The 17,615-nt window shown below is 41.0% G+C and overlaps 1 protein-coding gene across 3 annotated transcripts in view; it reads left to right on the top strand.

Moving 5' to 3' along the window:
* The first annotated feature begins 288 nt into the window (after positions 1-288).
* Positions 289-17,615, top strand: part of LOC308182594 (N-acetylated-alpha-linked acidic dipeptidase 2-like) — a 47,159-nt gene continuing 29,832 nt past the window's right edge. Inside the window, exons 1-8 of one of the 3 annotated variants that reach the window (XM_080567488.1) lie at positions 289-5,714; positions 8,070-8,181; positions 10,540-10,726; positions 12,035-12,136; positions 12,964-13,089; positions 13,743-13,929; positions 16,036-16,129; positions 16,405-16,503. In XM_080567488.1, the coding sequence (XP_080423614.1) occupies positions 5,672-5,714; positions 8,070-8,181; positions 10,540-10,726; positions 12,035-12,136; positions 12,964-13,089; positions 13,743-13,929; positions 16,036-16,129; positions 16,405-16,503 (950 nt within the window). In that variant the 5' untranslated portion in view covers positions 289-5,671. The other 2 variants (XM_080567487.1, XM_080567489.1) reach the window with 2 other exon arrangements.

Here is a 17,615-nt window from a genome sequence, read left to right as displayed (position 1 = left end):
AAAGTTAGTAGCAAAAAATGGTTTATTGAAATACAATACTGTAAAAATGAAGCTTAACAAAGTCCAATGGCAAGGTTCAACTTACTACTTACTGCACAGAGGTTAATAATAAAGATTCAGATTTACCAGTACAAGAACTTAATGCCCTGTGATACTAGTTATGCACAGTATCGGTCACTTACCAAAGATCTGCAGCTGTTAAGGTGTTTCTCAGCCTTGAGGAGGCGTCCCAGTTCAAGGGGGATCACTGCCATGCAGCCAGCTGCTTAGCAGGGAGAGCTCAAAGCAGCTCCTTCAGACTGTCGCATTATGGAATAAAGGTGTTGGCTTGTACTCAGATTGTGAAAGATGGAAAAGGTAAGCATGAGTCCTTGTACCCACAACTTCTTTTATTCCATGATAATTAGTCTTGGAAGAACCTCGTGCTATTCATGTGTTAATTGCATGATTGATATCCTTGTTTCCAAGCTCATCATAGTGTGCTCATCAAAGCACACCATGTCACCTGTTCCTGTGCGGGTTTTCCAAGAACAGGGGGGAATTAGAGAAGTTTATGGCCTGGCCAGGGTCTAGGCCTTTAATTCCTTCAGAGCCTAAACCAAACTACCACTAGTTTGGTCAAGGAGTTGAGGGCATCCTTCACATAGAGGGGGGAGGTACGCAGAAGGGTGGTTGTAACACAGTGATTGACATGATGTTTTGGTAAGTTGGGGTTCAAACTGTCCAGTGCCTTTTCCCGGATTTGTGTCTGCTTTGTGACCTGCATTTGTTCAGCACAAACCACAACCTGTAGCAGTTGAATTTTGAAAGCAAATAGACCATTGCTTAATTTTTTTCAGAGAAGATCCTCAGTTGCACTCAGTCCAGATCTTTCCCTAAGCCCTCATGCAGTCACTTTAATAAATCTGAGGTCAAAGCGCAGTGCTCCATGCTGCCTGTGGGCGTGTTGCCCCACTCCTTTGACAGCATGAAGATTTCCTGATCTCCAACATGAGAAGTCTGACTAATACTTGGGGCTGGCTTCTCTCCAGACAGCCACTGTTATTCTCAGCCTCAGTTTATCCAGCACCATGTTGGCTGTTCCTGACCGCACTACAGGAAACCACCGCAATTTGCGGAATTGTTATGACCAGCACTCATTTTTTTCTCAATATACTGGGCTACAACTTGTGGCTGTTTGGTGGCTTCTTCGAGAGCTGCTACAACATTTTCACATCTTTGTCCGTGACTTGCTGAGAGAGGGGAAGACAGACAGCAGGTGATAAACATGATAAGTGTTCCTTGGTAACCCGTCTGAACTTGTAAATGTCAGCGCCTCAGGATCCTTCCTTTCTGTAAGGAAGGAAGCGCAGGTGTCTAGTTCTGCAAGCTATAAGTTGTAGCATTTGGCTCATCCTGAAGTTGTTGATCCGTTTTTAAAATTAAAAATATAAGTCCGGGTGCTCTTTATTCTTTGAAGATTTTAATGGAAATTCTGATGGGATCATTGTTCTCCCTGGATCATTTCTTATTGTCAGTCTGCCATGGAGTTTAGGTAAAGGCACTGCCGCCTTCAGTTTCGCAGACTATCCCAAGCAGAAGTGTGCAAGTTGTTCATGTAACTACAGATGTTTTCATCTAGAGTTGGTCAATAGGAGAATTGTCTACTATAACCAACTTTCAAATCTTTTGTTTTTTAAATATGCTGTAATTACTGCATGGAAAAACTAACACCCTACTTCCAGGTAGCTCCTTGCTAACACTCATTTGGCTTTCACAGTCACTGCAGACAAACCCAATGCATCACTGATTTATATACAGCAGCAGCAGACTTAATTACAAGACGAGTTTTAGAAGTGTTTAGTAAGCAGAAGAAGGAACTGCATTGTTAAGAGAAATAAAACAGCAATGCTATTTTTTTTAAAGAAAGTACTTCTTACAATCAAAGAGAATGCTGCCAGAATTTTCCAAAGAGCTCCATACAATAACCATTCTGTGCACTGTGTAAATCAAATAAAATGAAGGTGTGCATACCCGTGTGTTGGAAAAGTCGAACCTATACTCGTATTAAAATATATCCTTGCTGTCATGAAACAAGCAATATCAATGTTGTTTTGGCTGGTAATTCTGTTGACCTGGCAGCATCATTTCTGAATTAGGATACTGTCACGACAGATCTTTCTTCAAGTGGTAGCTCAGCTAAGACAGAGCCGTCACTGGTAGTCAAGATCTTTGAGATGAGTGCTCATCTCTACGTACATAAGCTGTTTGAAGTTTGCTGCTGGACCACTGACAACTGTGATGGAGCAGAATAGCCAGCACTTAACAACTGGAGTCAAAGTGTACATAAATTGTATTCTGTCACCTGACTGACAGCAGCTCCTGAGGGCAGGGGATTGCGATGAAGAGAAGAATGTCATTCAATCATAGGATCATAGTAGGAGGATCATAGTAAGGATCATCATTCAGGCTGGAAGAAATTACGAGGTCTCTAGCTCAAACTCCTGTTAAAAGCAGGGTCAGCTCTGAAGGCAGACCCGGTTGCACAGGGCTTTATTTAGCTGGTCTGGTCTTGAAGAACTCCAGGGATGGAGACTGCATAGCCTGTCAGTGCAACATGCACCAGTGCTTCACTGCCCTCTTGATGGAAAAGCTCATCCTTAAATCCAGACAGATATTGTTTCAGTTTACGCCTGCTGGAAGATACCCTTTGGTTTGTGCTCAATGTACAGTCCTTTACTCTCTCTGCCTCACTGGGCACATCCTCTTGTAGAAGAAAGGGTCAAAGTTTGCAAGCTGAACTTAGCTGCCAGCAATGTAAACTTCATTTTAGCTGGAATCTGATAAGGGGCTTCTGAAGTTCAGGACAGCAGAGACTCCCACTCAAGGCATCAGACTCCACTGCCCTTTTAATTTGGGAGTCAGATAGACTGCAGAAGCCACGAGAGACTTCTGGGGAGACTGTGAAACTGGTAGAGCCAGAAGGAAACCGCTGATTTGAAATTGCAGTTGAGCATTCCCCTGTTGCCTTTTTGCTTGCAAGATCTGCCCTCCCCACAAAGCAGGGCCCTTTGATCTTTCAAACCGCAAGTTCAACCTTTATTCAAACAACAGATCAAGTAGCTGCTCATATTAACCTTTGGGTCCCAGTTGCCAAGCAGCTACAACTGCCCACTATGTACAAGCCGTGGCATTTGTTCTGTGTCTTATATATTCTTATATACTGTGCTGGTTTTGCTAGTTGGCAGCATAGCATTGTTATGCATTCAATACACAAATATGTGCTAATTTTGAATCTGGTATGTATATCCTAGCCATTTTTGGAGCTTTGCTAGTTTACCAAAGGGTTTTATTTGTTTTGGTTTTGTTTTCTGTTGTTTTTAACTGACAGCGTATGTACCTATCCACAAGTTCTGCCCAGCTTCAGATGAACCCTAATTGCATTTTCACTCTCAGCACAAGCCATTCTCACCATTCCCGAGCTCAATACAAAGTCCATACAGTTACCAAGAGTTTCCTTGCTAGTTGTAGAAGTGCTAGTAGCTTGAACAAGTACTGTGTGTTCACGAGTTTGTCTCTGCTTTGGGTCTTTTTGGTAGTTAGGCTGCCTGGCCTGAGAAAAGGGATCTCTTTTCCTAGTAATCTTTCCATTACTTGACATGCATAAACTTTGTGACTACCTAGGATCAGTTGTATCTCCCATCAGCCCCAAGTTTGAACTTCAATTAACCTTAGGCTCAAGTTACTATTATCTTACTATATAGTTACAACTATTATCAGATAAGCAGTCACAGCAGTGTCTCACACTGATAATACCTTAATTCTAGCAGGAAAAGCCCCACATAAAAAAAATAAGATAGATGTTTGATTTGGTCGGGAAGTCACTCAGAGACATGAGCCTCATGAGATACTGATCATCTTTATAGCTCTGAGCTCATGCCTTGGCTGCTGAGATGCTCAGTAGCAGCGAGATGTGCTTTGGTTTGGAGCAGCTTCTTCCACCTCCTCACAGATGTGCTTTTCCATTCTAGGCACGCTGTACCTCAGCTTTCACTGGGTCAGGCTCATTTTTCCCTGGCTTCAGTTATTCTGAGGAGCTTCAGCATATGTAAGACATGGCACTACGACTTTGGCTTTGTGGTTTGGTAATGTGTGTTGTGGGTTACTCGGGGCATGCCTCGGGAAGCAGTGAACATGCCGGGTAGATGCTGCATTTGCTATGGTGCATGTCTTAGAACTGGTAGTACCAGCAAAGGGGAGAAAGTAGGAGAGGCAAAGAAACAGAAAATGAGGGGGATGAGGGGATAAGAAATGAGCAGCAAAAATGCTAAAGAGAACCCCCTCTTCCAGCTTAGACACCGAAGAAAATCAAAGTGGGTATAGGAGGGGGTAGCTTTATCCTCTCTCCCTTTTGAAAAACTTTGTTTTAGCTGCTGTCTCTGCATACTCTAAGAACAATCTAGGTTGCTGCGCCCTGTTCCCCCTTCCAAGAAAGAAGCCAGCAGCAGTTATAAACTCTGTTATCAGGCCAAGATTCTGTTTCTCCTGGATGAATGGGATTTATTTAGCTTTTATATGTTTTTTTTTTTTTCTCATCTTCCCAGTAAGTGTGTAGATGTGATAGTTCAGGTATGCTCTCGCAATGTATCGGCAAACAATCTCAAATAAATGTATGTAAAATAGATATGATCCAGGCGAGACAACAGAATATCTTGTGTAGCAAAGCCTCTCCTTACACTGGCCTCCACAGCATACCAAGGTAATTCAAGGTATAGATTTATTCTTGCATTTAAAAGGAACGTAAAATATTCCACCGGTGGCCAATCCATGGTGTGTAAGAATATGCCACACCTAACAAGTAATAGTGTTAGGGCTTTGTCTTAAATGGTAGAAGCCACTTGGTTACTGCAGTGTTAAACATGAGATGCCTGGTTCAGCTTCAGTATTGCTGATGCCATTATCACTTTAAAAAGATGTAGGTGTAGAAATAAATACACTTCATACTGCCTCAGTGTTGCTATTCTTACCCTCTTCCTCCACTGATGTTACCATCATGTGAGGTCTAATTTAGGCATTAATCTCCACAAGCCCTTGTCACTTTACTGTCTATTATGTGCCAGTCCTACACCTGTGGTGCTATATAAATGCTAATAATACATCAATATGCTCATTCTTTATAATTTGTGTAGGTGGAATCCCATCTGGTTTGTACATGTCAAGTGAGATGTTGGTGTGAAAAGGCCTTGCTGTTCAGAATTTGTGATGGTTTTTGAGCAGTTGGGAAATGACAGAAAAAAAAAGAAAAAAAGATCACAAAACTAGACGTGCTTATCATTTGAACAAAGACATCCAGCCCTATTCTTAAGGCTGTGGCTTTGGCTGGAGCAGAATACCCAAGTGGTGTAATTCTTCTCTAATCTCTGGCCTTCCTGAAAATCCTTGGTGAAGTGATTGGGACATTAAGTGGTCTTTCCAGCTGTTTCTGAATATTTTCATATCAACGTAGTCTATCTGAGAAAATGTTGATAGTTGGAGCACTGCCGTTTCTTTCACAGGATCTGCCTCTGCCTCCTCTGGACTCTCAGAAGTGGTAAGGCTCTGGGCTCCCAGAAAAGCTTTCCTGCCTTCATCCCCATCAGAGGTCTCACATGGGCAGCTCCTCAGTTCAGAAAGATCAGTCTTGGCTTCAGTGATGTGCAGGAACCCACCAGCAGGGAGATATGTGCAGGGCCATGGTGAGTTTGTATAAACCATCTTGTTTTTTCCTTGGGCTGAGGTTGTGTCCTTTGCCATGAGATACTGATGGATTTGGTGGAATTAGACTGGCAAAACTAGATCTGCAGAATCTTGTAATCCAAATTAAAAAACAAACAAAAAAAAAAAAAACAAAAAAAAAACGAAATTATTTTGCAACTTTTCCAAGCTGAAAAGTGGATGACGTCTGGAAGTGTCCCTGTTGGCTAATCTGAATTGTATTCTGAGCTGCTCTAAGTATTTATCACTTGCCAAGGATTAACGTAACCACAGGTTACTCGGGGGAACAATTCAGTGCTTCCGCAGTAAAGAGGAAACAAATTTTCCCTTTCCTCCATTTTGTCTCTTGGCCACTTCCACTGATTGTGATTAAGCTTAAAACAGGAACCTTCAAAAGCAGAAAGTCTTGGTAATTAGAAATGAGTAGAAATTAGTAGTGGAGCATTGCTTGCAGCACAGGCTAGCTGTTTGTTACAAAGACACACAGGCTGTCTTGTGGGGTGCGACTAAACCAGAAGCGTTGCATTGCACTCTGAAAAATCACATCCTCATCCCAGGCTTAGGGCTGGCACCAGAGCCAGAGCCGAGGATCGCAGGAGCAAGGGGCAGCCCTGGGGCTGAGGGCGGGAGGAGGAGGAGGAAGAGGAGGAGGAGGAAGGCAGCTGCTTGCCTGCCCTCTTCGCTGCCCGCAGATCTGCCTGCCACTTGCGGTGCCCACATGGCCAGGAGCTGGGCCGCTGTCCGCACGTGGCTGGGCTGCCCCGGGTTGCTGGGCTGCTTCTTGCTGGGCTTTCTCATGGGTGAGTACAGAGCCCCTGGGGCTCAGCCCACAGCCTTTGCCCGCTACGGATACTTATACGTGACCCGCGTTGTGATTAATTCCCCGTCAGGGAGCTTTTACTCTTTTTTAGGGACCTTATAAAACACTCACTTGCAGCACTGTTTTTCTGAGAGGTTGTTCTCTTTAGCATTTTGGGGCCGTGGGGATTCAGAAGAATTCAGCAGTTGCGTGCTTCAGCAAAAGATGAGCCCCAGTGATCTGACAGCTTCCCATAACGGGCAGTCAGACGTTCAAAGAGGAGAGGTTAATGGAAGAGTTTGAGACTTTTGTGACCCCAAAATCTCAAAGCTTTTTTTTTTTTTCTTTTAATTTTTCTTTCCTGATTTTTACTGAAGGTCTGGGAAATGCTCCTATTCAGTTGCTATCTTAGAAATTAAGGACAGAATGCAGGGGAGGAGGAGTTTTGACTGACAGCCAGGAGTGGAGTTGCTGAATTTTCCATCATGTATAGTGCACTTCACCAGAACATCAGATTCTTCTCCGCAGTCACTTGCAGCATTTGATTTTAAACCTGAAATTGCATGTCTGTGTCTGTCCTTTTTAATCTTGTGCTGCAGCACTCACTTAAAGCTCAAGCATTAAAGAAAACTCCACGAGGGCTATGAAATACCCAAAGCATTAGTTTTGTTTAGGAGAACCCCGAGCTGCAAATTTCTGGTGCTATTCTTATACATTTCCCTGAATATCTTCTTTTGGCTATGCTCTGAAACAGGCAACTGGGCAAGATGGACCTTTGATCTGATCCAGTATGACTGTTCAGAGGGCTGCTGCAATTGCATGTATGTCTAACGAGTTATATATATTGTGCACGTGGCAGTACATACACTTTGATTTATGGTGACGGTTTTCCCAGTTTGGGATTTCCTAGCTGTAAAACGATTTCTTCAAATTCATACATTTGTTATCTTCTCTCCTGTCCGATTTACGGCAACTGAAAAATCTTCAACTGTTTAAAACTAACCAGGGTCCCACTTAATGTTATTCCTTTAACTTTTAAACAGACCAACCCCACCCTTCTCATATTTTGTAATTACTGTAATGCTGACAGGGTGACTTTTGAATCTTAGGCCTTCACTTGGAATATGCTCATGCACAGATTTTATTTTTTAATATCCGTATAAATTAATTAAAGGAAGTTAATTATGGGTATCAGAAGTTTAATTCTCCCACTGCAAACAGATAGTTCACAATTTACACTAAAGTTTAAAATTAATGAGACATGAATCTTCCTAAATATATATATATATATATGTACCAGAAATTTAGGGTGTGCTCTTTTAATAATGTCAGTTTTTTGCACTTCATTCAATTGCATGTATTTTACTTTTCTATTTCATTTCTATGTCTGAGTCAGCAGCCACTGACAGAGGGTGCTCTAAGCCCTGTTCATCCTCTTGGTTTTTATGAGGCTGTTCAGTATTTAAGCTGCACATTGTCTCAAATATGGGAGGACTGAGGTTCTTGCTAAGTGGGAAGCTTTCCAAATGTATTTCAGGATGGTTTACAAAACCAAACGAACCCCCCCCCAGCACTTCAGACATCTATGAAAATGTGAGACAGAAGCTTGTGGATGAAATGAAAGCCGAAAACATCAAGCAATTCCTTCGGTAAGCCCTACACATCTTGGTTCTTGAATAATTTTATCAGTCACAAAAGTCAGAAAGTGATAAAATGAGCTCCAAAAACAGCCTCTAAAAGTAGAGCTGTTAAGGCGCCTTGGAAGTGTTTGGTTTGTAGAGGCTGCCTGGGGAAAGGAGATACTCACAATCCCACTTTTTCTTTTCCCCTGGTTTTTGAAGCTGCCTTTTCAGCATGGTTGTACTTCCCTCAAGCTGCATTGCTGCTAGTGCTTATCATGCCTTTTCCTTATGAAAATATCCCATAGTTTTGATTTCAAGTAGTATGACTGTTTTTTTCGTCTTGAGTCTATGAAGCTCTAACATTAGAAAAGAACTTTGCTTTAGTCTCAGACAGAGATGATGTTACTGTATTTGGGAAAATGTGATTGCTATTAATTACATTTAATTAATAACCTGCATGGTGTCTCCTTAAACTTGCAGTCTGAGCAACTAATACCCTAGTTAGTCTAAGTAGAAAATGTGTATATTCAAAATCCTACAAAGTTTGCGTGGCACTCCATTGCATCTATAGTTGCAACTGATAATGTCTTTAGAGTGGCAAGATCGGATAACGTGCTGTTGATTGGGTGCTTGAAACCCCATTATACCCTCTTGTCTTTCTCAGAAGGTAAAAGTCCCTGTCTCAAACACACTGTGTGTGAATATTTGGCAGTCTTGCATGTGGCAATGGTTATTAAATATACTTTTTTGCATTTTACTGAATCCATGCAGTTCTTTCAAAACATCTAAAATGCTGAAGATACAGAAATACCCTCTTGTTTTCCTCTGTATTTCACTGGAAATGAAATATATATATATATATATATATCATTCTCATGCATATTTATATCTTCTGCAAAGGATCAAAGATTTTCACACAAAAAGTCAACAAATAAAACCTCTGGTTAGTGATGTGTTGGTATTCAGAATGTAAGTCTGCAGCTACATCATAAACATCAAAGGTTTATTGACAAATTTGATTTCTGTACATTTATTCTAAAACTAAAAGGTTTCATTTCCAACATCAACTAGCTTTATACGTCTGCAGGCCTTATCTTACTTCCTTATCTTACTTTGTATTTGTTGCTCTCAGTAGATTGGTGGGTTTCTGAAGATGATGTTTGAGAGTCCAGGCAACACACAGATTGATGACGGCACTTATGTTGAAGGTTCTTGGCCATAGGATGTTAATGGCATCCAGTTTGTCTGCTTGTTTTGATGGTGGGCCAAATTCTTCATAGTGGTTTGTTGTTGTTTTTTAATTAAAAAAAAAAAAGCAGGAACTGCAGAAAAATTATATATTTGGTAAAGGTTGCTTCTCTGTTTCCAGAAGCATGAAGACATGGAGATAGTTAGGAACAGTCAGCATTTATTTTCTGTTTATTTATGTGATCAGCCTGACCAGCATGCCTGCGCTCAGTGAGGAAATGACTGGTTATATGGATGAGTGGAGATGTTAGAGTGGGCGTAACATCCTTGACTTTGTCAAGCCTTTGGGCGTCATCTCCTGCAGCATTCTAATTTGGAAGCTAAGGAGGAGTGTACTGAAGAACAAGCTGTTGGATGGGTTGAAAATTGTCTGAGCTGACAATTTCAAGTGGTACTAATCAATGGTATTCGTTATTATTTATTAACGGCAACCGATTAGCCATTAACAAGTGGCCTGTTGGGAATCCAAAGGTGGTGCTTAGTACCCCACTGGCTGATCTGCATTCACCATTATTCATTTGTTCAGTGGACCAAGCAAATTGTAGACAAGTTTTTGTAGACAGTTAGTCCAGAAGGGCTGGATATTGTTTCTGACTATTTATCACCACTGTGTTTTGCATTTGACCTGAATGTAAATGTTGTTAAGAAGATTTATGTTATTTAGGCTTTCGATTAAGGGAAAAAAAAAAAAAAGAACAAATATGTTCAGATAATTTAACATAATGATTTTCAAGTTAACCTTATTAGTACATGTTATACCAACAACATACAATTTACTTGGAGAGGTCCTTTCTGGATATGTAGCCTTCCTACTGCTTGCATACCGTTCATATTTTGCTGAATATCTTTCATGCTGATTTTCATTGCTAGTGTGTAGATGTGGCTATTGCTATGCAAAGAGAAAAGCTGAGCAACCTTATCTTAAGGCCTCAGGAAAGATCCTCTCTTCTGACTACATTTTGTGCTTATCCTGATACAGACTCTGATAAATAATCATGGCATATAACCCCCACTTTATCCATAAGAACTACTTTTTGTGCGTATGGCTTGAAGATGAGCTTTGGACACACTGATCCGAGTTGGTTGTTGTGTTCCTCTGCACTTACTGCTTACTAGTGACTTTCTGTTTTGTTCTAGCTCCTTTACCAAGTTGCCTCACCTCGCAGGAACTGAACAGAATTTTCTTCTTGCTAAACAAATTCAAGGCCAGTGGAAGGAATTTGGATTGGATTCAGCAGAACTTGTTCATTATGATGTGCTTCTTTCCTACCCAAATGAAACACAGCCAAACTACATCTCAGTAATTGATGATCAAGGCAATGAGGTGATCTTTTTAATGATTAAACTATGTTTATGTAAGACTTCTTTAAAGAAACAGCGTCTTCCACTGTCTTCCCATCCCTTCATCCCAGCATTGAACTTTATGATGTGATAAAAATACCAGTGGAAAGGGAACTCAAATTTAGAAGTGGTTTTCCAGACTGCAGCAGAGCAGAGCCAAATGGCTGAAATCTCAGTGCCTCATACAGCAGAGGGACGATGTGTGGAGAAGCAGGGACTCGACACCTGTAGGCCATAATGTGTAATAATGTCCACAGTGGTTCAGATTAAGAATATGTCTAGACCAATATCCTGGTTCTATAAACAACTCCAAATGGATGCTCAGGGAAGTTTAGGAACAAAGAACAGTGTCTGATGTGCATAATTCTTCCAGTGTCTGGGTGTTTTCAGCTCAGATGTCCACTGGATGTGATTCAATGAGTATCTTTAAGAAACCTCATTAGACCTCTTTTCCAAGTATTTAACCAGTTAGTAGCTGCATTATCTCTCTCTTCCAAGTACCTATCTAATGCCTGCTTGAATACCTGTACATTTTTTGTTTCCACAATGTGCTGAGGTAAGGAATGTCACACAGATGCTGCCCTTAGCCACCTTCTTCATTTTGTAGACCCAGGAGAACAAAGAAATAGAAGTACAATCTGCCGAGGAGCCTAAATGAAGAGGGGAGCTGGAACTACTAGGGAAGTATCACAGCACATAGGCAGGGATGGAGAGCCCTGGTAGGAACTGAGGAATATGTGCTCAGGCAAGATATGAGCTTAGAGGTAAAAGAATGGAGAAATTCTTTCAGAAACTTCTTAACACAGTTTCTGAACTAGAATCTTACAAGGTGACAAAGAGTAGAGGTAAACCTTGAGACAACATGAGTGTTACAGATAGGCAGTGATGAAGGGCTGCACATTTAACTGGAGCGTAACTACTAAAGGGGTAAAGACATGAGTAATAATACAAGTGGGAGTAATCACAAAAAAATGCCTGTGATGACATGGACAAACTAGGTGTCTTTTTATTGCCACCACCTCTTGGCAATTTTCAGCTACTTCTTTGCTTAGGTTCAGGCAGTGACTGATGAGCATCTTCTGACAAGTATGCACAGCTGCATTCTGCTACAAAAAATCAGCTAGGTATCCTTAGCTGATTTTTGTTTGAAGTTATGCATGCTAGTTAACATTCTATTTTTCACTGACAATCTATGGAAAATAGCATATCATTTGCAATAACCCAACTTACTGTACAAACTTGTGCCTGGAGGCACAGTAATTGACCAAAGACTTCTGTTATTTATTTATAGATTTTCAATACATCATCATTTGAACCACCTCCTCGGGGATATGAAAATGTTACTGATATACTGCCACCATATAATGCTTTTTCACCACAAGGAATGCCAGAGGTAAGAAAAAAAGAAAAGAAAAAAAAAAGGAAAAAGAAAAAAGAGTATTATTAGCTGAATCCATATTTTGTTAAACACTTGATGGAATAGATTTCTCCCACTTCTCAAAGTATTTCATGTAGAAGTTTTAATTAAATCATTGTTATAAGTGAAGGAAAGCATAGCTAGGCCACGTGTTGTGGGAAGGTTAGAGTTCTATTAAAAAAAAAAAGGTTTCTCAAAGTGCTGGAAATCTGAATTGCAAAACAAATGAAAAGCTTTTAACTTTAGGGAAATGTTTCATACATCTCAAATTACTCCATGTTGCTCAATCACATAGAAAGTATTTTCATAAGTCTAAAATGGAAATAGCAATATATAAATCAGTTTGGAAGACATTTTGGATTAAGCACATATCTTCAAAGGCTACGAAAGTCCCTCGCTTAATCTGATAATACATCATGAAGGGATCAGTCAGAGACAATATTGCATTATATATATATATGAATAAAATTATGTAACGGTGAGTGTTTGTATATCCAGGGAATAGGGCTATCTTTTCATGTCCACAGAAATTTGTCAGTTTAGCAAAGTAAGTTGTCGTAGCTTGAAATCACAGCTTTTAGGGCTGCTGTTAAGCGCTAGATAATATAGAAAGGCCAGCAGTTTGAGCCAAGATTTCCTATATAATACTATGGAAATCTTTAGTTATTATTTTTAGGGGTACTGGAACTTATTTGTAGAAATGCAAAATATATCATACACAGTGAATAAAACTGCAAATTTTGGAAAAGAGGTATTTTGTTGAATGACCAGTTGTCATCAAACCAGTTTTCAATTCTATGCAGTCAGATCTGGTATATGTGAATTATGGCCGCACTGAAGATTTTTTTAAGCTGGAGCGTGAAATGGGAATTAACTGTACAGGAAAGATCGTCATTGCCAGATATGGGAAGATCTTCAGAGGAAACAAAGTAAGGGCTGTGTTTAATTTTTTCCTCCGTGGGTCATTGTTTCTGTTGCTGATCACAGTAGACCCAATGGGAGTTAATGAGGGCTGTAAGTTGGAACATATGAGCAGAAGGAAGCCTGCAATGTATCCAGCATGACTACCTTGTAAGAATAACTTTCAAAACAATAAAAACAGATAAATGTATTAATCTCCTGACACTGACATTTTAGGCAGTTCTTGCAAGAGGAACGAAGTTTGGGGAACTCTAGTTTGTAGAGCCAAGGTTTTTACTACTTTTCATCCACAAAGCTGCAGAATTTTGAAGAAGCATTCAAGAAGAAATCTGATGCACAGACATTGAATAACTACTCATTTGGCTTTAGACATCAACTCCAACAAAACTGGTGATCGTGGGAAAATGAGGATAATGGTTGGTTCTTGTGCCTCAGTGTTAGGCCTTGTGCTTTATCTCATAGCCTTGAGCTAGGACTAAAGTTGTGACTGACGCAAATAATGAATGTATCATGCTTTGCTGTGCTTTGTTCTTCTGCTTAGTCTATGATCATTTTCACTCTTCCACGTATACAGCTTCTAAAACTATGTCCCGGTGGAAGTAAAATGCAACTTCTGGAGTTATTACTGCATTAAAAAAATTAAAGGCAAATAATTTTACAGGTTAAAAATGCCATATTAGCAGGAGCCCAAGGGATCATACTTTATTCAGACCCTGCTGACTACTGTGCCCCAGGAGTAGATCCCTATCCAGATGGCTGGAATCTTCCAGGTGGCGGAGCCCAGCGTGGGAATGTGTTAAACCTGAATGGAGCTGGGGACCCTCTGACACCAGGCTATCCTGCAAAAGGTGAGATACCTGTACCGTGGGCCATCAAGTACTTTCTAAACTGGTGCTGGAAGTTATTGTGTATTTCTGATACAGATGCAAAGAGAAAAGCTACTTAAAATGACTTTTAGCAGTTGTTCGTTTTCCTATTGCAGCTTGGGTTCTATCTGTATGTTCTTTGAAGTGGTTGCATTTGAGCTAGGCAGGGAAAGTAAGTTTTTAGGAAAATCTCTTTGTACAATCTCAGCTTTATAGCTCTCAGACAAACAGGACGTGTATAGGTTTACAGACTGCAAAGCAGTAGATAATGGCTGAGAATTTATAGGTGTTTTAAAATCTCTGTGTTTCTTAGGAGGACCAGTTTAAACTAGATTATAGACTATATATTATTACTCATCAAAGAGGAGTAATAGGATTGCTTGGAGGTATGTTTCCTTACTAATCCTAAATTCCTAGTAGAAAAAGAGTTTAAGATTCTCTGTACAGGGAGTAAAATTTCTGTAATAACAATAAGAGAAGCCTGGAGTCTTTCAAAACTTGGCACCATATGCATGTCTTGTCCTTGTAGGCATCCTGAACTAAGATGCCTACCGGTTCTGTCTGCCAATGGGGTGGGAATGCAGGGGTGGTTCTGTAAATCTTGCTGGCTTGTGTGACCACTACTGGAGGCATAAGAAATCACTATACAGAAAAAAAAAAAAAAACAAAAAAAAAAAACAGGATGTCTGCAATGTAGGTAAATCATAGGGTAACAGAATGGTTTGGATTGGAAGGGACCTTGAAGATCATCCAGTTCCAACCCCCCTGCCATGGGCAGGGGCACCTCCCACCATACCAGGTTGGCAGGGTGCTGTAAGGTCTCCCTGGAGCCTTTTCTTCTCCAGGCTGAACAACCCCAACTCCCTCAGCCTGTCTTCACAGGAGAGGTGCTCCAGCCCCTTGATCATCCTCGTGGCCTTCCTCTGGACCTGCTCCAACAGGTCCGTATTCTTCTCGTGCAGGGGGCCCAATGGCTGAATGCAGGGCTGCAGGTGGGGTCTCACAAGAACAGAGCAGAGCAGAGGTGGACAATCCCCTCCCTCACCCTGCTGGCCACTCTGCTTTTGATGCAGCCCAGTATACAGTTGGCTTTCTGGGATGCAAGCACACGTTGCTGGCTCATGTTGAGCTTCTCATCCACCAGCACCCCCAGGTCCTTCTCCTCAGGGCTGCTCTCAGTCCTTTCTCCACCCAGCCTGTATTTGGGCATGGGAGTGCCCTGAGACAGGTGCAGGGCCTTGCACTTGGCTTTGCTGAACTCCATGAGGTTTGCACAGGCCCACCTCTCAGGCCTGTCCACGTCCCTCTGGATGGCATCCCTTCCCTCCAGTGTGTCAACCGTGCCACACAGCTTGGTGTCATCAGCAAACTTGCTGAGGGTGCACTCTATTTCACTGTCCATGTCACTGACAAAGATGTTATATACTGCCAGTCCTAATACCGACCCCTGAGGAACACCACTCGGTACTGATCTCCACTTGGACCTGGAACCGTTGACTGCAACTCATCGTTGAGTGCAACCATCCAGCCAATTTCTTAACCACCAAGTGGTCCATCCATCAAATCAATGTCTCTCCAATTTAGAGAGAAAGATATCATGGGGAACAGTGTCAAATGCTTTGCACAAATCCCGGTAGATGATGTCAGTTGCTCTTCCTTTATCCACCAGTGCTGTAACCCCATAATAGAACCCCACAGTAGAAGGCATGATCTTCCCTTTGTCAAGCCATGTTGGCTGTCACCAATGACCTCCTTATATTTCATGTGCATTAGCAGAGAGTTTCCAGGAGGATCTGCTCCATGATCTTGGCAGGCATAGAGGTGAGACTGGCTGGCCTGTAGTTCCCTGGGTCTTCCTTTTTTCCCTTTTTAAAAATGGGGGTTATGTTTCCCCTCTACCAGTCAGTGGGAACTTCATCGGAGTGCCACGACTTCTGAAATATGATGGACAGTGGCTTAGCAACTACATCTACCAGTTGCCTTAGGACCCTGGAATGTATCTCATCAGGCCCCATGGATTTGTGCACCTATATTTGGTAGAAGCTGATAAGAATGCTGTAATCTTGACATTTTGTTCTGGTTTCTCAGAGTACACTTTCCGATACAAAGTTAATGAAGGTGTAGGGATTCCAAAGATCCCAGTTCATCCCATTGGATATCATGATGCAGAAGTGTTACTACGGTGAGTATACATCAGTCCTCTTCATCTCTTCAGAATTTAGTATTTGCAAATGTGCAATTAACATTTTTATACTAACTGTATTGTTACTTGTACTCATTGTTCTTTTGCAGTAGTGTGTACTTCAGAAAACATGGAAAATTCAAAACAATCTGTTTCTGGCATGATGTTTTTAAGAATTTTGTAAACCTGCCATGGTTTAGTTGCAGTAAGTGTTAAGGGAATTTTTGTTTTTAGTCCACTGGTCAAGTATGTTTGTCTTGTCTTTCACTTAACAGTGCAATGGGAGGACCTGCAGCTCCAGACAGCAGCTGGAAGGGAAGTCTCAATGTGTCTTATAACATAGGGCCAGGATTTGCAGACAGCTCTTCAACAAGGTCTGTTTCAACACTCACCTATTCATAAAATATTGCAAAAAATGTCAGCAAGACAAAGACTGTGAAACAATACATCTAGAGATATTATCATAGAATCATAGAATGGTTTGGGTTGGAAGGGACGTTAATGTTCATCTAGTTCCAACTCCCATGCCATGGAAAAATCAACTTCCTTTTTGGTGAGCACCACCACTATAACTATGATAACTATAATGATAACTATTAGAATTTGAAAATAAATGGTCAAACCTATAGTTACGGATAGACAGATGGGTAGACAGATGCAGAGGGTACATATCCAGCCTACCTATCTATTATTCTTTTTTTCCTGTTTCTGATGACGAAGGGGAAAATAGGACAGCCAATATGTAGAGGTCCAACAGGGAAGTACTACCAATTCAGTAGTTCTCTCCTAAATTTTTCCCTTGTCCACTGGAAGCCTCACAGTATTTCTTTGAACTTAAAGCTGTGAAATATGGAAATGATGTGGGAGTCCATCAGCTGTTTCCCAAAGCAGGTAGGCCCCCTGGTTGAAAGCCCTTAACAATAACAAGACATAAGAGCACAAAACGCATATACCTTACTAACTTGTTTGGGAGAAACTGGACTTTGACCACTTGTATTAGCAATAATATGTATGCTCTTTACCTTTTTTCAGCTCTAACAGAGAAATAAAACTGGTAAGGTTTTCAGCACTAAGAGTTGCTCTTAGGCAGTCTGAGCCATGTAACAATTGTAGTTGGCTGTCAAGGATTTGACTGGCTGTTAGGGGCTGTCACAGCATTCCTTTTGGTTTATAACTGATAAGCTATGTTAGATTAAGATCAAGACCACTTTCCTATAGGAATACATCCCGTAGTTTCAGTTTGCACAGAATTTTATTTCACAAGGGCCGGTGGATAACAATGAGCAAATGGTGTGTAAAAATTATGCATCATTATCACTGCTCCACCTCCTGCAGAACAAGAGAGTGTCTTAATATACGATTTTGAAAAAACTTAATTGATTGTTACTCTTTTCTTCTGTGTTTTAACACCAGCTTAAAGTGAATAAAGTAGGGAGAAAAAGGCATATTTGACATAATTAAGGTGCTGTTTTGAATGTCTTCAAGA

Source organism: Anser brachyrhynchus (genome assembly GCF_964034855.1).
Source record: "Anser brachyrhynchus genome assembly, chromosome: 1".
Taxonomy (NCBI): domain Eukaryota; kingdom Metazoa; phylum Chordata; class Aves; order Anseriformes; family Anatidae; genus Anser; species Anser brachyrhynchus.
This window is presented reverse-complemented; position numbering and strand designations above follow the sequence as displayed.